Source organism: Triturus cristatus, chromosome 5_1 (assembly GCF_964204655.1).
Source record: "Triturus cristatus chromosome 5_1, aTriCri1.1, whole genome shotgun sequence".
NCBI classification, from domain to species: domain Eukaryota; kingdom Metazoa; phylum Chordata; class Amphibia; order Caudata; family Salamandridae; genus Triturus; species Triturus cristatus.
Genome location: NC_140587.1, coordinates 379,432,278 through 379,451,904, shown reverse-complemented (window position 1 = coordinate 379,451,904; position 19,627 = coordinate 379,432,278). Strand labels below are relative to the sequence as shown.

General features: G+C 39.8%; 1 protein-coding gene across 1 annotated transcript in view; it reads right to left on the bottom strand.

Annotated features, from left to right (window-relative positions):
- Window positions 1-5,246: 5,246 nt before the first annotated feature.
- Window positions 5,247-19,627, bottom strand: part of RSPO2 (R-spondin 2) — a 375,735-nt gene continuing 361,354 nt past the window's right edge. Inside the window, exon 6 of the mRNA XM_085605093.1 lies at window positions 5,247-7,464. Within this exon, the coding sequence (XP_085461219.1) occupies window positions 7,349-7,464 (116 nt within the window). The 3' untranslated portion in view covers window positions 5,247-7,348. The remainder of the gene's footprint in view (window positions 7,465-19,627) is intronic.

Below are 19,627 nucleotides of genomic sequence, written 5' to 3'. Positions count from 1 at the left end.
TGAAGAATCTACTCAAACTTCTGTTACTTTACTACAAGTTTGGGCGGCTTATGTACTACATCAAATTGTAATTCCTAATTAATCTTCTACTGATATATTTTTTCATACAAAGCAGCAAACTTCCTAAGAAACGTCTTCCACAGTACAATCTGGGTTAGCGTCATAGGGACTGATAGTAACGATGCTTGTATATATTCCCTCCAGCTACCGCCTCTCAATACACCATGGTTTTTATTAATGGTCCCCCTTTGAAAGTAGAACAGAGAGAAGAATATGGGGATTTAAAAACAAGACAATTTACTGTCTATTTGGATGCAGTAATGTTTGTCTTCCTGATATCTGTATGATTAGACAATATAATGATGTTCTGTTTTTTACATTAAAGACCCACTATCAATTTATGTGGCTGGGGATTTCACGAGGGTGATTGGATATGGGAGGAATATATGCAGAAAACGTATTGAGGTGTAGTTCAAATAATCAGATTGGTAGCCATGCAGCTGTTAAATGCTTTGCATTATTTGATATTTTAGAAACACACAATCTGATCAATGTTAGTTCCCAATTTTTGCATGATAACTATATGTTGCTGACATAGAATCTTGGAGGTGCAGACACTGCTATTGATTATGTTTTTGTTTTGTCAGCCATCTTTGTACCACTGAAGACTTAAGAATTATTTTTGCATGCAGTGACCATAATCCTTTGATAACATCTCATAAGTAAATTCTCACAGGATCTGTACTCCTTAAGAAAATATTGTTATTTCTTAAGACCTAAGATTAAAATGGGAAGAATTCACGCCTCAAATGATCACAAATATTTTCATTGTTATGTCTTGAAATGGTATTCTAACCTGCCCTGATGTTAATGCTAAGGGTGCAGAAATTCTATCTGCCTTCTTGATTTTGGGTAAGATTGTGTCATCTGTTTGTTGTGCCCTGTAATAGAAAATCTAATTGTTCCATTCCAAAATGGATCAACCACAAATTTGGGGGCCTATTCACAAAGTGAATTTACACAGGATTAAATCTATACATTTACATGGACTCTTACACTTTTTAGTAACTTTACTACTTTGGGCTATTCACCACCTCCAAGTGCAAAGTTACTCCACAGAGTAGACTTCAATTTCCCACACCGAGATACGAGGTGGAGTCAATAAAAACATCAAATATGTCTACAAAGTTACGTTACAAACATATTTGAGGTTCTGCACAGTTGGAGGAGACCACATGGTAGCATATAGGAAAAAGTCTAAATGGTTAAGTAAAATAGTTTAAGCACATGTTATATGTTTCAATTAAAATTTAATTATTTTTAATATTACAAATTAAAAATATAATTATTTTCTGACACTTAAAAAAACGAAATTACAAAATATCTTGTTAATATGTATTTTCGAATTATTAAAATAGGCATATAGAACTAATAACACTAATTTATTCATATTTGAATTAAAAAAACAATAATGATATATTAATTTTTAAATAAAAATGGTATTGAAATATGCTGTATTTAAAAAAGTTTTAATTTCACATATTATTTAAATATTACATTGAATGTATTTATTTTTTAACCATTTAATTTAACATTATTTCCTACAGAATTGTATTTTAAGTCCCTGCCTGCATTAGCTTCTATGGAAGGATGTTAAAGTACCTTTGGTTGGCCATGTGTTGAGCTAGAATTACTCCAGCTGTGAGTATTTATGACAGTTTGGGGTTTGTTTTGACTGTAGTAATTACAGAAGTGCAGTTTCTAAACAGGCCCCATGGTGCGGCTAGTAGATCTCTACACTTTGTCCTGAAATGTTCTGCTATTGAGATGGTATTTAGTGCTAGAAGCCGTAATTAAAAATGTATCTCTATCAGCTAAAGGAAATTTCAAAAGGAAACCTGGGAAAAATGATTTGAAGCTTCTCTGTCTAAAGGCAACTTTCCTTTTTGGGTTATTCTAACAAATCTCTGTTCTCCCCTTTGGTCAAAGGTGCATTCAATGGAATTATTCAGGCATCCATTTTGGTGGACTATTTCTCTCCTTTACATGAGTCTCATCTTTTTCAGGGGATATGTACATCATACTCTAACAGTCCACAGATATTTTCTTTGGACAGCGTTGTTGAAGATATGAAACTAGCCCAAGTAATAAAGCTTCCCTATGAATCTCTACGAGTACATCTTTAACAGGGATGACAAAAATAAGCAAATAATTATTTTACTAATTTCTCTTATTAATTCAACTCTCAAAGATATAAGTTGAATACAGTTGTCCCAGATCAAAGTCTTGGCAAAGGATGAAGGGATCCTAACAGATGCATATTATGATTTTCAGCCAGGAGTGCATGATTTCAATCTGTATCTGTTACCTGCCAAACATGCGAGTCCAGGAGAGCTTGCAACATTAAGCTTTTATGAACTTAGGTACTGCATTGACTGGGTCTGTTGTGAGAAATTTTATTCTATAGTGGCTGATTTCTGGTTTGTTTTAGCAAACGTACCACACCTCTAAAGAATGCATGAAAAAGTAATAAAATGTGTACCTGCTAAAGTGACGGAAGGTCCTAAAGGCAAGCACATGGAATCCCTTCATTTGCAGAGAGGTGTCTGTCAGGGTTGTGTCCTGGTTCTGATCCTTTGTACTTCATCTTCTAAGCATGTTGAAGAGCCTTTGATGGCTGAGAGACATGAAACACCCAGACTTGTAGGAAACACACCCTTATATTGACCTACATGGATGATGCAGTCCATCTCTCTTGCAAATGGCCTACCAATCAAAGAAAAGCCATGTAATCTCCATGGACCGTGTGAATTTAAGGTCAAACTTTTCTAAAGCATATGTAAAATCCCTTAACCCAAAGAATATCAAAGCCATACTGATGTATACCGTGTGTACCTTATTAAATATTAACGTTTTCTAATATCTGGCCATTACCTTGGATACCTGTCTGTACTGGAATGGTTTACTTTCTGAGAAAATAAACCAATGTGTTCAATTACAAGGTACAGAATATAAATTTGTCTCCAGGTTATGTAATAAACTATTGACCCTGATCATAATACTTTAAAAAAAAAGCTAAGTGCATGTCCTCTGTGAACTCTGTTGTAGGGACATGGGGTTATGTCAATGCAGATGGTATGCAAATATACCAAGCGGGTCACCACAGCCATAGTTTTTACCTTGGCACCTTTCTGGGAGCTCACAATTCTTCAGTGGAGCAAGAATATGGCAAGCTTACCTCAAAGCTGCTTGTATCGGCATCGAGATCCAACTAAAGATGAGGAACAAAGCTGAATGTTATTGCCAATGTCTCTTCACCACTTGGATTGGTTTGCCACCTCAGCTCAGTCTGAGGTTTTACCTTCCTGCTCAGTCACTTTTTAGCTCTCAGAATTCTCTAACAGAGCAAGACTATTAGTTGTAGCTAGGCAGGGCTCCTTGAGGCCACATACCTTTACTGCGAAGTCCAGCGGAAGCGGTTTTGAGCAACGGTTTTCTTCTCTACCGAGGATACACTCACAATGAACATGACTCAGCATGCTGTCCCAGTCCTCCAGAGGTGCAAAACAATTACTAAGCCACACTTTCTTCATGATCTTTGTTAAATGACTGTTCTTCTTACAATAGTTATTGGAGGATTGAGACAATAATACCACATGCCACACACTGAGATATAATTGCATTGATAAAGCACTTCACAATCTCTTGCTCAGATGCTGAGAAAAGGACAGAACGAATTATGCTTTGGAGCAGAGCTTGTTACTTCAAAATGCAATCATCTGCCTCCATGGTGAAACCTATTCATGCCATACACAGAATTTTGATGCGAATAAACGGAAGAATTTGAAAATTATCTGCTCATACATTGACTTCCTTATCAAGGAACCAACAGAAACAGCAGAGTGTGTGCCTTGGAGCTTTGTGGTCAAGTTTTCAAGACTGTATACAGCACTGTATTTTGCACATCAGGTGGCTGGGTGCCATCACCATGTGAGCACCACCAGAAAGGACTTTCCTGTGTTTTGCTTTTGATACTTGATATTTTTATGGGCTACCCTATACAATTGGTTTGATGTTCAAGCGTTTAGCATGGCTACCTTTGTTGCAATCCGTCATTATATGCAATCATCAGTCAATGACTCCTCTCTCCGTAGGCACTGAACTTCCACCCATTTAGTGACGTCATGACAGATGCAATACTCAGAGAACGACTCTCACATTTATTGAATTCGTGTTTTGAAGAAGGGAGTAAGGGGACCTATATGATATGAAAAAAGAGCCTAATAAATAGTAAATGCATTAATTGGGACGTGTGAATTGAAAACATGGAAGAGTTTTTGAACTACTGAAGATCCAATTGGTATGCGTCACCATTATTAGGAATGTTTTGTACATGTGACAATTGCCCTGAATGATGACAGGGTGGCTATGTCCTTGAGTTACTTTCTCCTTTTGCTAGGTTCTATTTTAATCTAACTTGAATAGCACAGACACACTTATTGCTTTTTATGTGAAGATATATATTCTCTAGGTCATCTAGTTCCAACAATGAAGTTTGAAAGGGGATAATGTACAGAAAGCATAGGCCAAAACAACTGTTGTGGTTAGAGTTCTCTGGACTCCAAGTCTGAAGAATCCAAAACAGGCAGGAGGAAATCATTAAGTAGTACGGAATATCTAAGAAGGTTTGCTCTGGTTTACTCTTCTAATGGCTGTTTCCATTTCAAAAGCATTCATTTGTGTTTGCTAAAGAAGCAGACCTCGAACAAATGGAATTCATCAATTCCTGTAGTAGGGTGTCAGTCTGGGTAACAGGAAAATAAATACCCTTGGTGTCATGATTTATTTTAACTCTGTTCACAAGAACTTTACCAACAATCTCTGTGAGCGCTAAAATAATTCAGGAGAACTTGTCTTGAGATAAGGGTGCTTAGAATGCTTAGAATTTTTTAGCACACAGGGATTGAGCCAATGCTGTTTTCAGATTCAGTGTGACATAATTCCACCTTTAGCAGCATAGACAAAGAAAGCGTGTTTGCCGTTGAATGCTCACCATTCATTTGATAACTTTGTTTGAAGTTTGACTTAGCCTAATGAGTACAAATAAAATGTTTCTATATAAGATTGGAAGCAAATACCGGGATTTCTAACATCAGGATAATAAAGACTTTTGTGCTTGTTAATTGGGAGATATTGCGGTATTAAGTAATAACTCACGTACTTGTAGGATTGTCACACAAAACACATTTTTCGTTTCTAGTTTATTGTAATCTTAAAACAGTCCATGTACTTTTCAGTGAAAATATTTGTCTCTGCTTTGTTTATTTCAAACTATGTTCCAAATCCTCCATTTTTGGAAGCAAATCTACTTTTGATAGCCATTTCTAAAAGAATAATTATGCCAGGATCCAAAGGTTTTAGTAAATTTAAAAAAATAATCATAACAGAAACGTTGTCTCAAAGCCCCTCTTGAAAATACCCACCGTATATAAACAACATTGTAGATGTTATGCCCAGTATTCCTTTTACGTTGCACCATCCCCTAATATTTTTCAGTGTACAGCGATCATCAAGGACATTGTATATAATCAGAGTTAACATAACAAATATCCAACACCAGTATGTATAATTGTTAACACCTTTCATAGTGTCTGACAGGATTTCAATTATTTTCAATACTTTATTGGAGATGATTTTTCATTTATAGGATGGATTTTGTGATCTTATATATTAACAGACTTTTATCTAATTTATAATCTTATAAAATACATGAAATCCCAATCAGAGAATATTTGAAAGTGACCTTTTCAATACTTAGTTTGTTTTCTTTTGTAAATTATTTACAGACAGGTTTATGAATAACTATGCGAAGAACGTGAAGGTGAGTTTATTATTTAGGGTAAGTGTTAATTCATGTCAACCCATTTATTAGATGGCACACATTATTACAACTCAGTGAATGGTTCTCCCGTGGTATAATGTCAGTAACCTCTAATACATAAGATAGTTGCAATGAAACCAATGAAAAACTCAATATTTGTTTAACATGGCGACTCCCGTCTCTCTTTAGCATACATACATATCTTATGCAAATGGGATTAGAAGGTTTAATTTGCTGCTGTCCAGCGCCTCAAAATGTCCCTTACTTACACATAACCTAAAACTGTGAGGTACCTGGTAATTGCAACATTAAACTGGAAATGTGTAAAATAACGAATTACTTAGAAAACAAATTCTGAAAGATGCCCTTTGATAAAGAGCTGTTTTGAGCCAATCAATGTGTAGCACTTTCTAACACTGAAAGTTAAATACTATAGATATTAAATTAAAATGTCATGATCAGATGGATAATGCTGCACGCATCGCTTCCTAATTTCCATTTCTTGGTCCAGGTTTTTTTTTTATGGTGGTATTCCAAAATAGTCATTCTCCTTAAGATTACACCATTTGCTAACTAGTTTTCTCCCTTCATTCTAAATCCAATGTTAAGTTTATACATGACAACCATCAGTGAAAGGGAAAGAGTTAACCGTGATCCCCCTCTAACCTGCAAAGTGGTTTCACCAAAAGGATTTGGACATCAGAATTCCCCTTGCTTGCTTTGTGGTTCTAACATTGCACACTTCTATGGAGGCACCGCTCAACTACCCTATTACATGTTTCAAGAAACAAAGCGATTTGTCACATGAAACATGTAGAGTTCATTACACAAATAAAAAAAGCTTAAATAAAACCCTGTAAATATGTTTATTATGTCTCGACCCTCAGCTCTATGTACATATAGTAACTGCTATGCTACTTGGAACACTGAGGCGTACCTCCAGGAGTATATCAGTATTAAGCATCTTTATCATACAGTTGACACTGGTGCTGAGAACTTACACTAACACTAAGCAGATACTCCATGAACAAGTTCTCATGAAACAGACAGTACAGCATGAGAAACAAAGGCCATAATTAAAGTAGTCCTCCCATCTCCAGATTTCTTATCTTCCATAAATATGAACACCATGTCCATGGTCCAGACTGATGTTTTGAAGCTTTTGTCCTGGATCAGTTTGGGGCCACCATCTTGGTGGTTTCTGTCAACAGTGCTGAGGAGAATTCTTAGACACGTGTCTACGTCCTACCACTGATTCAACTCAGTGTTTCTGCCCTTTAGAGTCTTCCGTTGAGAACAGGTAACGTATAAATAAGACAAATAGGCTTGTTGACAATTTTCACAAGGTATTTGCAACCAATACTGGCAAAGCCACTGAACTGCAGTGCGTCGGTGTGCAGGAGCGTATAGCAGCTTTTGTGAACGTTGCAAAATTGGATCTCAATGTCTGTGTTATTCTTGTCTTTGTTACTGGCCGGCTCGGTCTGAAGACAAGTAGACAATGTGCTGCTCCTGGGCTCTATCCAGCAACTTTCGCTTCTTCTTCTTATTTCTCTTGTCCTTCATTTTTGGGGTCCTCTTTCCTGCAGAAAAAAAAATAAAAGCACAAATGACCACTCTGTAGTTCAATATGTTTACAAGGTCAGTACTTTTGATTAATCTTAAATATGTTTACTATCATTATTAACAGTAGTAGTAATTATACTACTAATCATAAAAGTAATTTTAAAAAGTATAATTTCTAAGTAAGCAGATGGTCATAGGTAGGCAGTACGTGATATACATAGGCTTATGGCACATTTGTTTGCTTTTGAAACGTGCAACTCTAATTTGATTTTCTACCACAAAGCATCCAGTTAGCATGATTCACGGATTCTTGCGTCTAACTGCAACATAATCCAGTATAAATGTGCTTGCACGTTCTGTTTACTACTCTATATTTGAACACCTCTCTAAATATTATTAAAATGCCCCTGCCACACGTGTTTTGTGTGAAACAGACCCCTCATTATATATTCTTGTCCCCAGTAGAACAGAAATTCCTACTTCTAACACCTTATCTAGCAGTGATGATTGGTATAAGCTATGTATAGAGTACAGTCTGGCTGGTGAAAACAAAAGTACTCGGAACAATTTCAAAATCTCAGGTATCCTGACCCCATAGCACACAGAGAGTGGTCCATTAGGGCCCTCATGGGCAAAACTTTGCCCAATTTTTTTTTAAAGGGGCCGAGCCGCGGATCCACCTGTGAGTCTCAGCATGGCCCAGGGTGTAATTTCTTGAATCCAGAAAAAATATCCACGGATCAAAAGATTTTATTTTTTTTAAATAAAACACTCACTGCATCAGTTAAGTAACATAAGGCAATTAGTCACAGTTTCTTAACATAAGTTTAACTATAAGTATAGCTGTAAGTGCTGAATTTCTGTGGTTTTGTGTGAGTTATTTTAGAACTTAACTGTAACCATAAAAATGTGCGGTACTGGTCCATGATGTAATGTCACATGTTGTAAAGGTCAACACATAGCTGTAACATTATACAAGCATGAGTTGAATGATCCCCGCATCCATAAACTGATCTGAAGAAGTTTGAAACCTGGCTAGGTGGGCTCAGCCATCCATACATAGGAGATGGACAAACAAAGTACTATAAATTAGGCAGTTGCAGCACTTCTTATTGAAATTACTTAAAAATGGTATAAATGTGGTCATCTACAAAGGTAATGCCCTTCTTTTGGATTTGATATTCCCGGTGTGCACGTACAGTCACCGCTATGTATATTATTTCTTAGCAGAAAGAGCCTGAAGTAGGAATACTTTGGCTATTTGATTACACCCTTTTTATGTGAAACCAACACTTTTTTAGTAAGCATAAGTACCCCTAGGATTTGAAATTAGGTTTGGAGGCACTCTAGAAAGTCGATGCTTATTACATCGCAGATGAGCATAAGACAGCAGTTCAAACTCCACATGTTGCACACATTTGGATTCGTGAAGGATCTTAAACTCCTGATGTTTTTGAGAGAACATTGTTGACACTTTGTACTTTTGTTTGCATGCTTTGTCCTTGTTAGTTATCTTTGAAAAGCAACTGAGCTACTGCATATCAACAGACATTGTAAAGATATCTTTCAAAGAATAGAAATAATATTTTGGGAACAAAATATAAATATATTCAAGAACTGAGCTCTGTTCTTGCAGAATGTGATTAGTCTCCGAACAGACTAATTATACCACAAAATTAGCAATAACTCCCATACAATGCTGATAGTAAGATTGCAACTGTCTTTATCCAATGTATGTGCTCAGACACACACACGTATATTTAGCATGAAACATACTGCAAGCCCCTGGTCTTTGAGGAAATGAACACAAGAATATTAAAAGATAATACATTCAATCATCTCAACAGTATGGTAAGATCTTTGTGGAGCTATTAACTAAGGTAAGAGGTTATGTGTAGCTTGGGAAACAACCTTTACAACGCAACTATTACATCGCACTACACTTACAACGCAGGCATTACAACGGAACATCCTTTACAACGCATGACACTACAACGCATACCATTACAACGCATACCATTACAACGCATGACACTACATCACATGTCACTACAACGCAGGCATTACAACGCATACCATTACAATGCATACCATTGGAGTTAGAATAGTAATTTTTACCCCTATACTATCCAATACTTACCTTAAATGCAATGTAACAGTATGCGTTGTAATGGTATACGTTGTAAAGGTAGTATGCGATGTAATGGAATGCGTTGTAAAGGTAGTTTTTTAAAATGCGTTGTAGTGTCATGCGATGTAATGGAATGCGTTGTAGTGGATGTTGCGATGTAAAAATTGCGTTGTAAGTGCATGCGTTGTAACGTCATACATCCGTGTAGCTTTTGCCAAAGAAGATATTTCACAATCCTGTACAACCGCTGAAAAATAGTAAATAAATCAAATTGAGTTACAATTCTTCCAATTCACCATCAAAACTGGCTCCTTCATTCCAAAATTTTAAGTATTCAGAGCCTGGATGGAAAATGTGTTAGAGGTCTGTGTGCCTAGGTCAGCAGTGTGGAATACGTGGTGGTGCCTCTCTTTGTAGGACGTTGAGGTGCAGTACCGATCATCATACAAGTCATAATTCTTTTTTTGATTTATAAAAGAGTATGATCTAGAGCTTGGCAGACTGGTTACTCCATCACAATGGTGATGGATAGCCCTTCCGCTGAAATATAAATCGCAAAACATACTATGGGATTTATATTTCAGCTGATGGGTTATCCGTCACCGTTGTGAAGGAGAAACCAATCTGCAAGATCTAAATCAGACCCTTAATCATAAAGGTATAATAAAAAGTGAGCACATCAACAATAAGAACATGAAAAGGACAAATGTGGGGCCTGATTTACACACCAGAGGGCGGTCCACGGTCAGTCAGGGTGGTGGAGGTCTTCTGTACCACCCCTTCCTTGCTACTGCCTGCTAATTTATAAGAATATCTCTGGCCCTACTGTAATTTCTGTGCCTTCAGAGGAGCCTCAGCCATAGCAGTAGGGGCACGGTAGCTGTCTTTTCAGTGGCCTCTCACCAGACATTTTTGTTTTTTCTCAAATAATCTCCCAAGCCAGAGTTTGCTAAAAATGGAAAAATATCCCTTTCTTCCAGATCATGGGGCTCATTTTGTTTCTGTTCATGATGGGGAAAAAGAAAATGACATCAGATTGTCCATTCTAAAGAGGGTGGACTGTCTAATGCCTTTTATTTTATGGCCCCTACTGCATCAGGCCATTTGAGTACGTATCCCAATGGTGAGCAGAGTGAGCAGTCCACCGACTCAAAACAGAGCAGACAGACCAACACTATATCAGGTCCAGAAGATGTTCTAAACATAATTAGGGTTTAGAATCTGGTTGTTTGGAGACTCAAAGTCCTAAATGTCTCAGACATTTATTTTTTATTTTTTTTAATGTGTTTTATATAGCGCGAACTTGACCCGGTATCGGGTATCAGAGCACTTTATATAGCACAAGTTGCGTTACATGAGGACACATTCATTTTTGTTAGGCACGGGGAGATTAAGTGATTTGCCCAGAATCACAGGATGTTCAGTGCGGTTGCCGAGACTCGAACCCAGTTCCCCAGATATGAGGTCAACCACCCTAACCATTAGGCCAACTCCTTGGGAGGGGAATAGAATAATCATCCACTGGTTAGGAAAATATATCTTCTGTTGAGTTTTCAACTGAAAATCCAGACATCTTCAAGTTTTTGCTTATGTAGAATGACAAAACGGGCATGCTTTGTACAATGAGCTGGGCTTAATTCTTTGAGGATTCACCATATACCTAAAACAAGTATTTAATATCTGCATGCAGGTATATTGTGACTATTGTTCAATTATACATTTTTGCTGGATTCATGTATCTTTCATATGAAAAGATTGTTGAGTTTGTTTTATTTGTTATGATGTTAGATGCTTATGTAGAATACTTAGATAAAGATGACAGGATGCTCAAATATTAGAACATATAAGAATTTGACTGGAAAATATCAGACAGTAATGTTTCTGTAGAATAAATTTGGCATGTAATAATTTTCATATGTTATAATTGTCCCTCAGTTAGTTTTAAATTAAAAATCTCCCTTCAGGTTAAGTGACTACTAAACATTTTTCTAAGATCGCTATCAGCTAGTGTCCATTTATGTAGTTCTTGCTTCCACTGGCTCTTGCTTGGCCACCTACTGGATTTCCATGTTATGGTGATGCACCTGTTTGCTGGCACCTGGTGTAGGAACCTTTTTCTCTTCACTAGTACTAGTTCCAACCAGTAAAACTTGTAGGGCAGCATTAGATTCTAAACCAATTACTCAAATAGAAGCCAAATCATTCTCCTCACAATCTTAACACTAGCCACACATTTGAAGAGATGGCCCCATTTCAGTGCAAAATCTGGGGCAAAGATCTTCTATTGGTGGGTTACTTTTGTGCATCACCTTGGAAGTGATATACGCAGCGGGTTTGTTCACGGAGCATGAGTTTAACGCTAGTGTTTCTGCTTAGAGATTTAAAGGATTCCAACACGATTTCCGATTCTTTATGTAGCAGTGGTGACCACGGTTTGCTTCCACCTTCTTCCAACTGACCTAGCATCATATTGAGAGGATGAATCTCATGTTGCCAAGGGAATCCTTGTTAGAGTTTATGAAATATGGCTGCTATACCTGCGTATGTCAGGAAATGCACATCTCTGCCCCTGTTCTCCATCAAAACATTCTTGAAGCTCCAAACACCTGCCACGTACATGTTGGAAAGGGCATTTAGGCTCCTCACCCCATCTCAATTTTGCCGGCCAGTGTCTGATCTGGAATGGGCTTCACAGAACCCAAAAGTGGGCAGTATTAGTGCTGTGATTGATTCCAGTTTAGTTGTCTAATACCACACATTGACTGCCATTGCCCCATGCACCCGATAACCCCAATTTCTATGAATCTTTCAATAATGGTGTTGTCAATAGCTCAATTGGCACACTCAGCTCCATAACCAAAATAGCCATAAATCATTCTCCCTGAAGAGCCATGGCACCAGTATTGAAGCCGAGTAACGATGAACTTCTGCGTGAGACTGCGTAATGCCATGTTAACCCTAGATTATGTAAGCTCATGCATGGCCATAGCTGTTGTTGCTGCATTCAACATTGCAATGATATGTCTTTTTTAATGTAGTATAGGAACAGCAGCTCAAGAGCCGCACACCTTTAATAGCTTGGCTCAACCGCGCATGTCTTCTCAAGTCTTTCTTCTCAAGCCTCTCTTGTCCAATATCAATGGAAGCGGTGCACAATGTCCGACTCTTAATAACCGAGACACCTCGCTTATGGTGGGTGTAATTCTAACGCACCCATGAAACAAACCTTCCCTTGCCTTTCCACTAGACCTGCATTGCTCTGTGGCAGCTGTTTTTCCCCCAAAATCTTAGTATTTCGTCTTTACCCCATGTCCCACTACCCCATGTCCCACTTAAGGTACATGTGAAGGATCACGGAGCAAAAATACAGGCAACAGTTGGGTTTGTATAGATGACCCAAAGATAGTTTTAAGACATTCATTTCTTTAGGCACCCATGCAGCTTACAATAAAAAATCACAGTACTTGAATCAAGACCACGAGCAGCCCTCCTGACTGCATTGTATCGGTTTCTTTGTAAGGGGGTCATTTGGAAGCAGGAGCCATTACCCATTGCAGGCCCTGCCGTGGAGCGCGGGGGTACAGTTACTGGTTATACAATGCAGGCCTGTCATCTGGGCAGCGGCACAGGGCGCCGAGCTCTCTGGGCCTATATGGGGAAGAACATGGATGAACTCATAGGCACTATGGTAAGTCTGGCCTCGATACATTATTATTTATTTTTTATTTAGTGTGGTTTATCTGCTACTGCTTGTTTCTGATAGATGGGCTTTCCATCATAAATTGTTGAAAAATAAGTAGGCCCAGGCAAACTTTCCATTATGTGGGCAGAATTTTTGCTTTAAGCTTGTTAGATGAAATTCCTAGTATTACCCTATTACGCGACGTAACGCAAAGTTCATGGCAGAAATTTAGAGCGAATGAGAGAGCATAACACAATTTACCAGAATTTGAAAGGCGCCTGTTTGAGGCATGTCTGTTTTTGACCTATTCTTTCTGTTAGCACAAATGCACCCTTGCTCCAAACTGGACACGAGGGCTCACTTCATACTAAAGCATAGCGTCAAATGCCAGTTTTTTGCATATTGCATAATTACACATATTTTTTCTTAAATTTCACATATTTGTGTTACGGAAAATTACATGAATTTCGCGCACCCCTAAAAATAAACAGGATCCCTAAATTAAGACTGATTTGTAATGAATATATGAGAGCCGCTCGTGGACAAGTTTTGCCACTTCAGGATTCATGCTTCCCAGTAAAGGCAGCATGAACAAGCGAAGCTTCTCCCTGGAGAGTTAACAGGAAGACTGGAGTTATTAAAGTCATGAGGCTATGGCTGTAGGAGATTCCACGGTACTGTTGAGTCTCCTTTCACTTTATAACTTCATTCTCACAGAATAGATTACTCTGTTTGCGCTTTTTCCCACCGATGCCAATATATTTGTGTCCAAAAATAGGAGAAAGGGAAGGTGCCACGGGTCCATTGGCATCATATCTCGTTGTTCCCATTGTCAGAACCCACCACATCCAGACGTTTACCCTCTGAATGAAACTATCTGAGGTGATCTCAGTTTGTGGGTCCAAGTGATTTGGAAGTCAGAAGGGAGAAGTGGGCAGAGACCTAAAGTCCATCCATGCCTTCCATCTATCTCTCCAGAACAAAGAATCCCCACGTGCCACGACCCCTCCACAACCATGCTATCACTGTGCAACCTCCGAGCTTCCAGCGCGTGCCCGGGGACGGCCTGACCCGCTGCAGGAGTCCTGGTGGTCGGATGTCTTCTGTTTCCTTGCTGATAGCTGGCTGCTGCTGAGTTGCCTGTTCTCCTCTCCACCCACCAGCCACCACCATGCAAGACACGTGCATGGAGTTGCGGCGCCATGCCTTGCTTGTTGGGAAGGTCTTGACGTGCGGCCAGCTGTGGAAGCTGCCCATGACTGTGCAGCATAAGTGGACCCCACACCTGCAGCCACTGCCGCCTCATACATGTTGCAGACACTCAGATACACGTGTAGCGCATCAGTCTTATAGATACCGAGGGAGCATTCTACAGGCCCCCTGCATGCGGCAAAAACCTCAAGGGAACTCAGCTGAAATGCAGCAATGCCCGATGCTTCACTAGGGTGCGCGGTGTAATGACACAGCAACTCACATCTTGATGGCTGCTCATCAATGAGGGGATGCCCACTACCAGGAAACACACCACGGCGCAGGGATGCCTGGTCTCGTCTCTGCTGTCAGTTTCAGCACCTCGTGGCGCCTGAAGGCGCTAGAGTGGTTCTCGGGGTTCGGCGAAGCATTGCCCCCTCTCGCCACTCCCCCAGCACGTGAGGAATCAAGCTCAGGGCAAAGAGAGATCCTAGAGCTGTGGCCAGATATGCAAAGCGGGGAAGGAGGAAGGGGTCTGCGGCACCGAGGCACCTGCACTGCCTGGCACTGTTTGCAATGACAATAGTATCCGCGTGTACGTGCTCCTTCCGTGTTGCCTCGTGTAATCGTGTCCCAGCGTGCATTGCACATCAAGGAGTGTTCTGTACCGCTCCTTGGGGGCGGGCTGCAAACTGCCCCATCCTGGGAGTCTGAGAACTGGCGCAGTCTCTAAGTTCGAAGTGAAGATGATCTATATTTATACAACACATTCAATGTTATTCCTCTTTAAATCACTCGCTTTTCAAAAAGAGGCATCTCGAATTCATAACATGAGCTATATCTTTTATCTAATTTCCCTTTACGTCATAAATGTGAATGCATCCTAGTTGTTTAGGTCTCCCCTGACCCAGCGCATGCGCAGGTCTGGCGAGACTTATTGAGAGGGCTCCAAAAAGGGCTATCAGGCCAGCCTACAGCTACAGTGCATGTGCGCGGGCGCGCCCGCCGCTTTTACCGCGATTACTTTCACTTTCGCGGCCGCATGGCCGCTTTGATGTTTGATCACGGTCGTGATCACTTTCGTGGCCGCACGGCCGCTTGGCATAGCCAATAGGTCTCGCTTTTGGGACCTTATAAGTATTTAGTTATGCAACTGTTGCATGGCTAAACACGTATAAGTTCCCAAAGGCGAGACGTATTGGCTATGCCAATGCTTGTTTTTACATACGTAGCAAGTGTCACAAGACTCCTAATGTCCTTGTGATTGCTGAATATATTTGAGAGATGTATTTCGAGTCATGGCCTTGAGTCAGTGGCTGGAATCCAGTTGTTTGTTTGGCTCGCTGAAGGCACCAAGAGGAGAGAGAAATTTGATTGACATGAGGCTGGGATGCAGGTGATGCTAACTCACTTTTTGTTTTTTTACACAATCCGTGTTTTCCCACTCATTTTGCTAAAACCCATTTGGAAACTTTAAAGTCCAGATGAAGCCAGAAAACGCACAAGTATGACGATGAAAGTCCAACGCTTCTATATGTTGTACTGTGTTTAAATTGTGACTTTCGTCTTTGGAGCCTCAGAAGTCTTCCATTAGACACTCATGTCCGAATTGTGTCCCTTTGACATGAGGAGAGTCTCTCCTAGAATTCCCCTTACTTACTCTCATACAAGTGCCTGCCTTGCCGTCCTTTTAGCTCGTGGGTGACCTATCGATTACCATTTTTTCGCCCTGGAATTGATTTACTGACAATTATCTTAGCCATCAGAATTATGTAATGTTCCAAAAGGGAGGTCTGACTTTTAACATTCTAGGAATGCCATGTTTGGACTCATCTCTCAAGCAAAGCACCTGAACTTCAGATGTTTCTTAACACAAACCGCTCACCTGTGGTTTTATGCTCTATTTTTCCACAAGAGGGCAGTAGCATATTTCTATTGGTAGAACCTCGCTAAAAACGAATTGATAGCATATCATTTTCAAAATCCTTCCTCGAAGCAGCAATAGTCATCATAGAAATGCAAAACGACTTGTAAAAAATGTCCATAAATTACAGACAGCAGTTCCGCACGATTCTACTGCTATGAGGGTAGCGGCCTCTTTCCTTTTACCTTCTTAGGGTAAGAAACAATGATAGTGAAAGGGGCTTAGTTCACCCACTTCATTCATTGACATCGTTCCGGTTTGGTGCCCTGAGTCTATGTGGACATCCTTCTGTCATGGCGGGCAGGGGGCGGGGCTTACACGGAATAGTCATATAGAAGGCTTTCCAAGAACAGCCTTGTGTAGGAACAGTAGTTGAGGGGTTTATGAAGTAGGGCGCGCGTGTTGGTCCCACACCACAGACCTGTGCACACCACAACCACAGAGTTAAGTAGCATGCCTCGCAACACTGACATTCCCGTCGCACATTCAAGTCAGTAATCGCTGGCGGGTAAGTGATAAACTGTAGGTTTAAAACACTGCATTTAGAAAGATGAATTAAACAGTGTTTTATTCACCGAACGTAAAAACATAGCTTAATAACATAGCATCAAATCTCAAGTTCTGTCCAGTCGTAATGTATTGTCTACCCCAAACCGATTAATACTAGTTGTATTAATTACTGCAATGTTTAAACAAAAGCCCTGAACAGATGTGTGCATATTCACTTCTAGTTTATGAAACCTTGCATTTTATTCAAGTTTTCAATAAGCAGTTCAGGGATTACTTTGAAGTTAACTTTAGATGGAAGTTGGTATGGAAGCTCTCAAAATATTAATCCAGGCCAGTATCAACCCCACTGTTTACAGTTTGACTACAGATTTGTTAAACTTTGTTTTCTAATACACAATGAAAAGAAAAGCAAAAATACAAAAATAAAAAGATATGAGCATAAAGATACTAAAACAATGAATATCAGACAAGGGAACCAGAGATATGAATTTTTAAAGTTTAAAGGGAAAAGGCCCTACAGAAAAAAGCACCAATGTGAAGGGCCAGTTTGAGGTTGACCCCGGACCTACGCGCGGCTTGGGACAGACAGCAATAGAGTGTAGGTCAGAAACACCAAGCGGGTTACACCAGTCAAAGTTTTTACCATGGGATTTAGTCTTTTTTGTTGGAGCCCAAGGTCTTCCAGTGGGGAAAGGCTCAAATTTGAAGCCAGGGAGGTCTCTCGACATTACTGCACAGAGCAGTCCTGCTCCTTTTCAGTGCACCGCTGTCTAACTCCCACGTCCATCCCTGGTTCCCCAACACTGCCCTCAATACATGTGAAATCTACCATCATGTAAACTTTTTCACTCCAACCTCTCACTCAATAAAGTGAAGGAAAAATATCACCAACAATCAGTTGCTCATTTGTTAATAAAAAAAATCCGAGCATCAGTGCCCAGAGCTATTAAATGTCAGCATGCTGAATACCAGGGCTGGTTATCTTCAATCCACCACCAGACAACCCCTCCTCTTAATCTCACTCTTGTAGTTTCCTGTTTTCTTCCTTTGTGACAGTTTTCAGTCTTCCTCTTCCGCCTTCTTTTCGCTTTGTGTGTATTTCTCTCTCTTGCTCTAGGGAAATGTCTGTCCAGGTAAAAGAAGATGATTGCCAGAAAATGATTGCCAATGGCCCCAAAGGCAACCACCAAATCAAATTAAGCACTGCAACCAATATGGGTGTTTCCCTTCCCTCACACAGATTGTATACCTTTATTTTCTTCCTCAAGCAGGTAGAACAATTTAAAGACAATTGTTAATTTGTAACAAAACAGAACATTCCAGCCTGTGGTTGATTGGACTGGTGGGAGAAATGCATTTCCAGTGTATTTTTCTGGTTGCCAGCTTATGCTCCACTGGTGAAGTGTGCAGGGACAAAGGAAGTTCTATGGGTGTCATGAAGAGCTCATTTCCATTCAAACGCGTAGTAATTCGAACGCATGACATGCAAATGCTATATTATAAACATCTCGACTTGTGACGCCAAAAGTTATAAACACCCGTATATTTCTTTTGGAATTTGTATAAAGTTCATTAAAACAAAACACAACTTTTGCTGACAAGTTGTGGAGACAAAAGTGCTTGTTGAAGCCCGAAGCCCAATCTCCCTAAGGTCCCCAAACCTGAACCTGCATGCTATCTGCTTCAGGAAATGGCTAACAAACACAAATCAATGACCTCTAGTTTTCTGCAAGGATGGAGCAGTATATCACCTTAACCGTGTCCAGTATTTAAAATTCCAAATTGCTCGGATTAGAAACATAGGCACAGGTCCCAGGATTGGGAACAGTTATGGCTGCACAAAGAGTTTAAAGAATTGGTTGTGAATTCTGCAGAAATGGTGGCATGGTTTCTTGATATTAAGGAATATTGGAGACAGCTGAATAAACATAGATTGTAAACCATGTAAAAGGTTGGCACACTTTCAGCACATTATTTTCTTTACAGAGAAGAAGGTTGCCTTTATTGCTATCATCAACTTGACATCCTTCACAGCCACAACCCCAAACCACATCACATCATGACTCCTCTTTTCACCTTGCTTTCACTTGCCTACTTTGTGAATCCACACCTCTCTTGAAGCTAAGTGGCATACATAGGCCCAGAGAGAATGGTATGTTATGACCACACTGCTTCAAACAGGGAGAACATAGCAGGATGGACCATACTTAAAGAAACACACACTTGAAGTAATGTCCATACATTTAAAATGATAAGCCTAAGAGGGCAGAACAAACACAGAGTGGCTGCCGCACTTTACTCTTTGATATTACAAATAGCCAATCTCAAGCTAGGACAATATCTCTAAAAGTGGTTCGAATTTCTTTGCTAAATAATGTGGCTCAGAACAATAGAGTGTTTTACGGTCAAGATGCATGGGCCGAAAGGCAATCCTCTACTTCACTGGGACCCTGTGCAAAAATCATAAAGACGAAGAGACATTACTGAATTTACTAAGGCCAAGAAGTGAGTGTGCAGCAGCCTTGTGGACTAGTACAAGCCCAGGACTGCCTTGGTGAGGATCACAACCTGATAATGCTACTGTGGCAAGCTCTTGATTAGAGGAAACTATTGAACACAGTCGACTGCTGATTAAGATAAAAAGACAGAATGCAACAAGAGACCCAGACTATTAAAAAAAACTGATTTGTGAAATACCCTTGGTCTGTGTGTCCAAGGAAAGAGGACAATCTGTGAGAACAT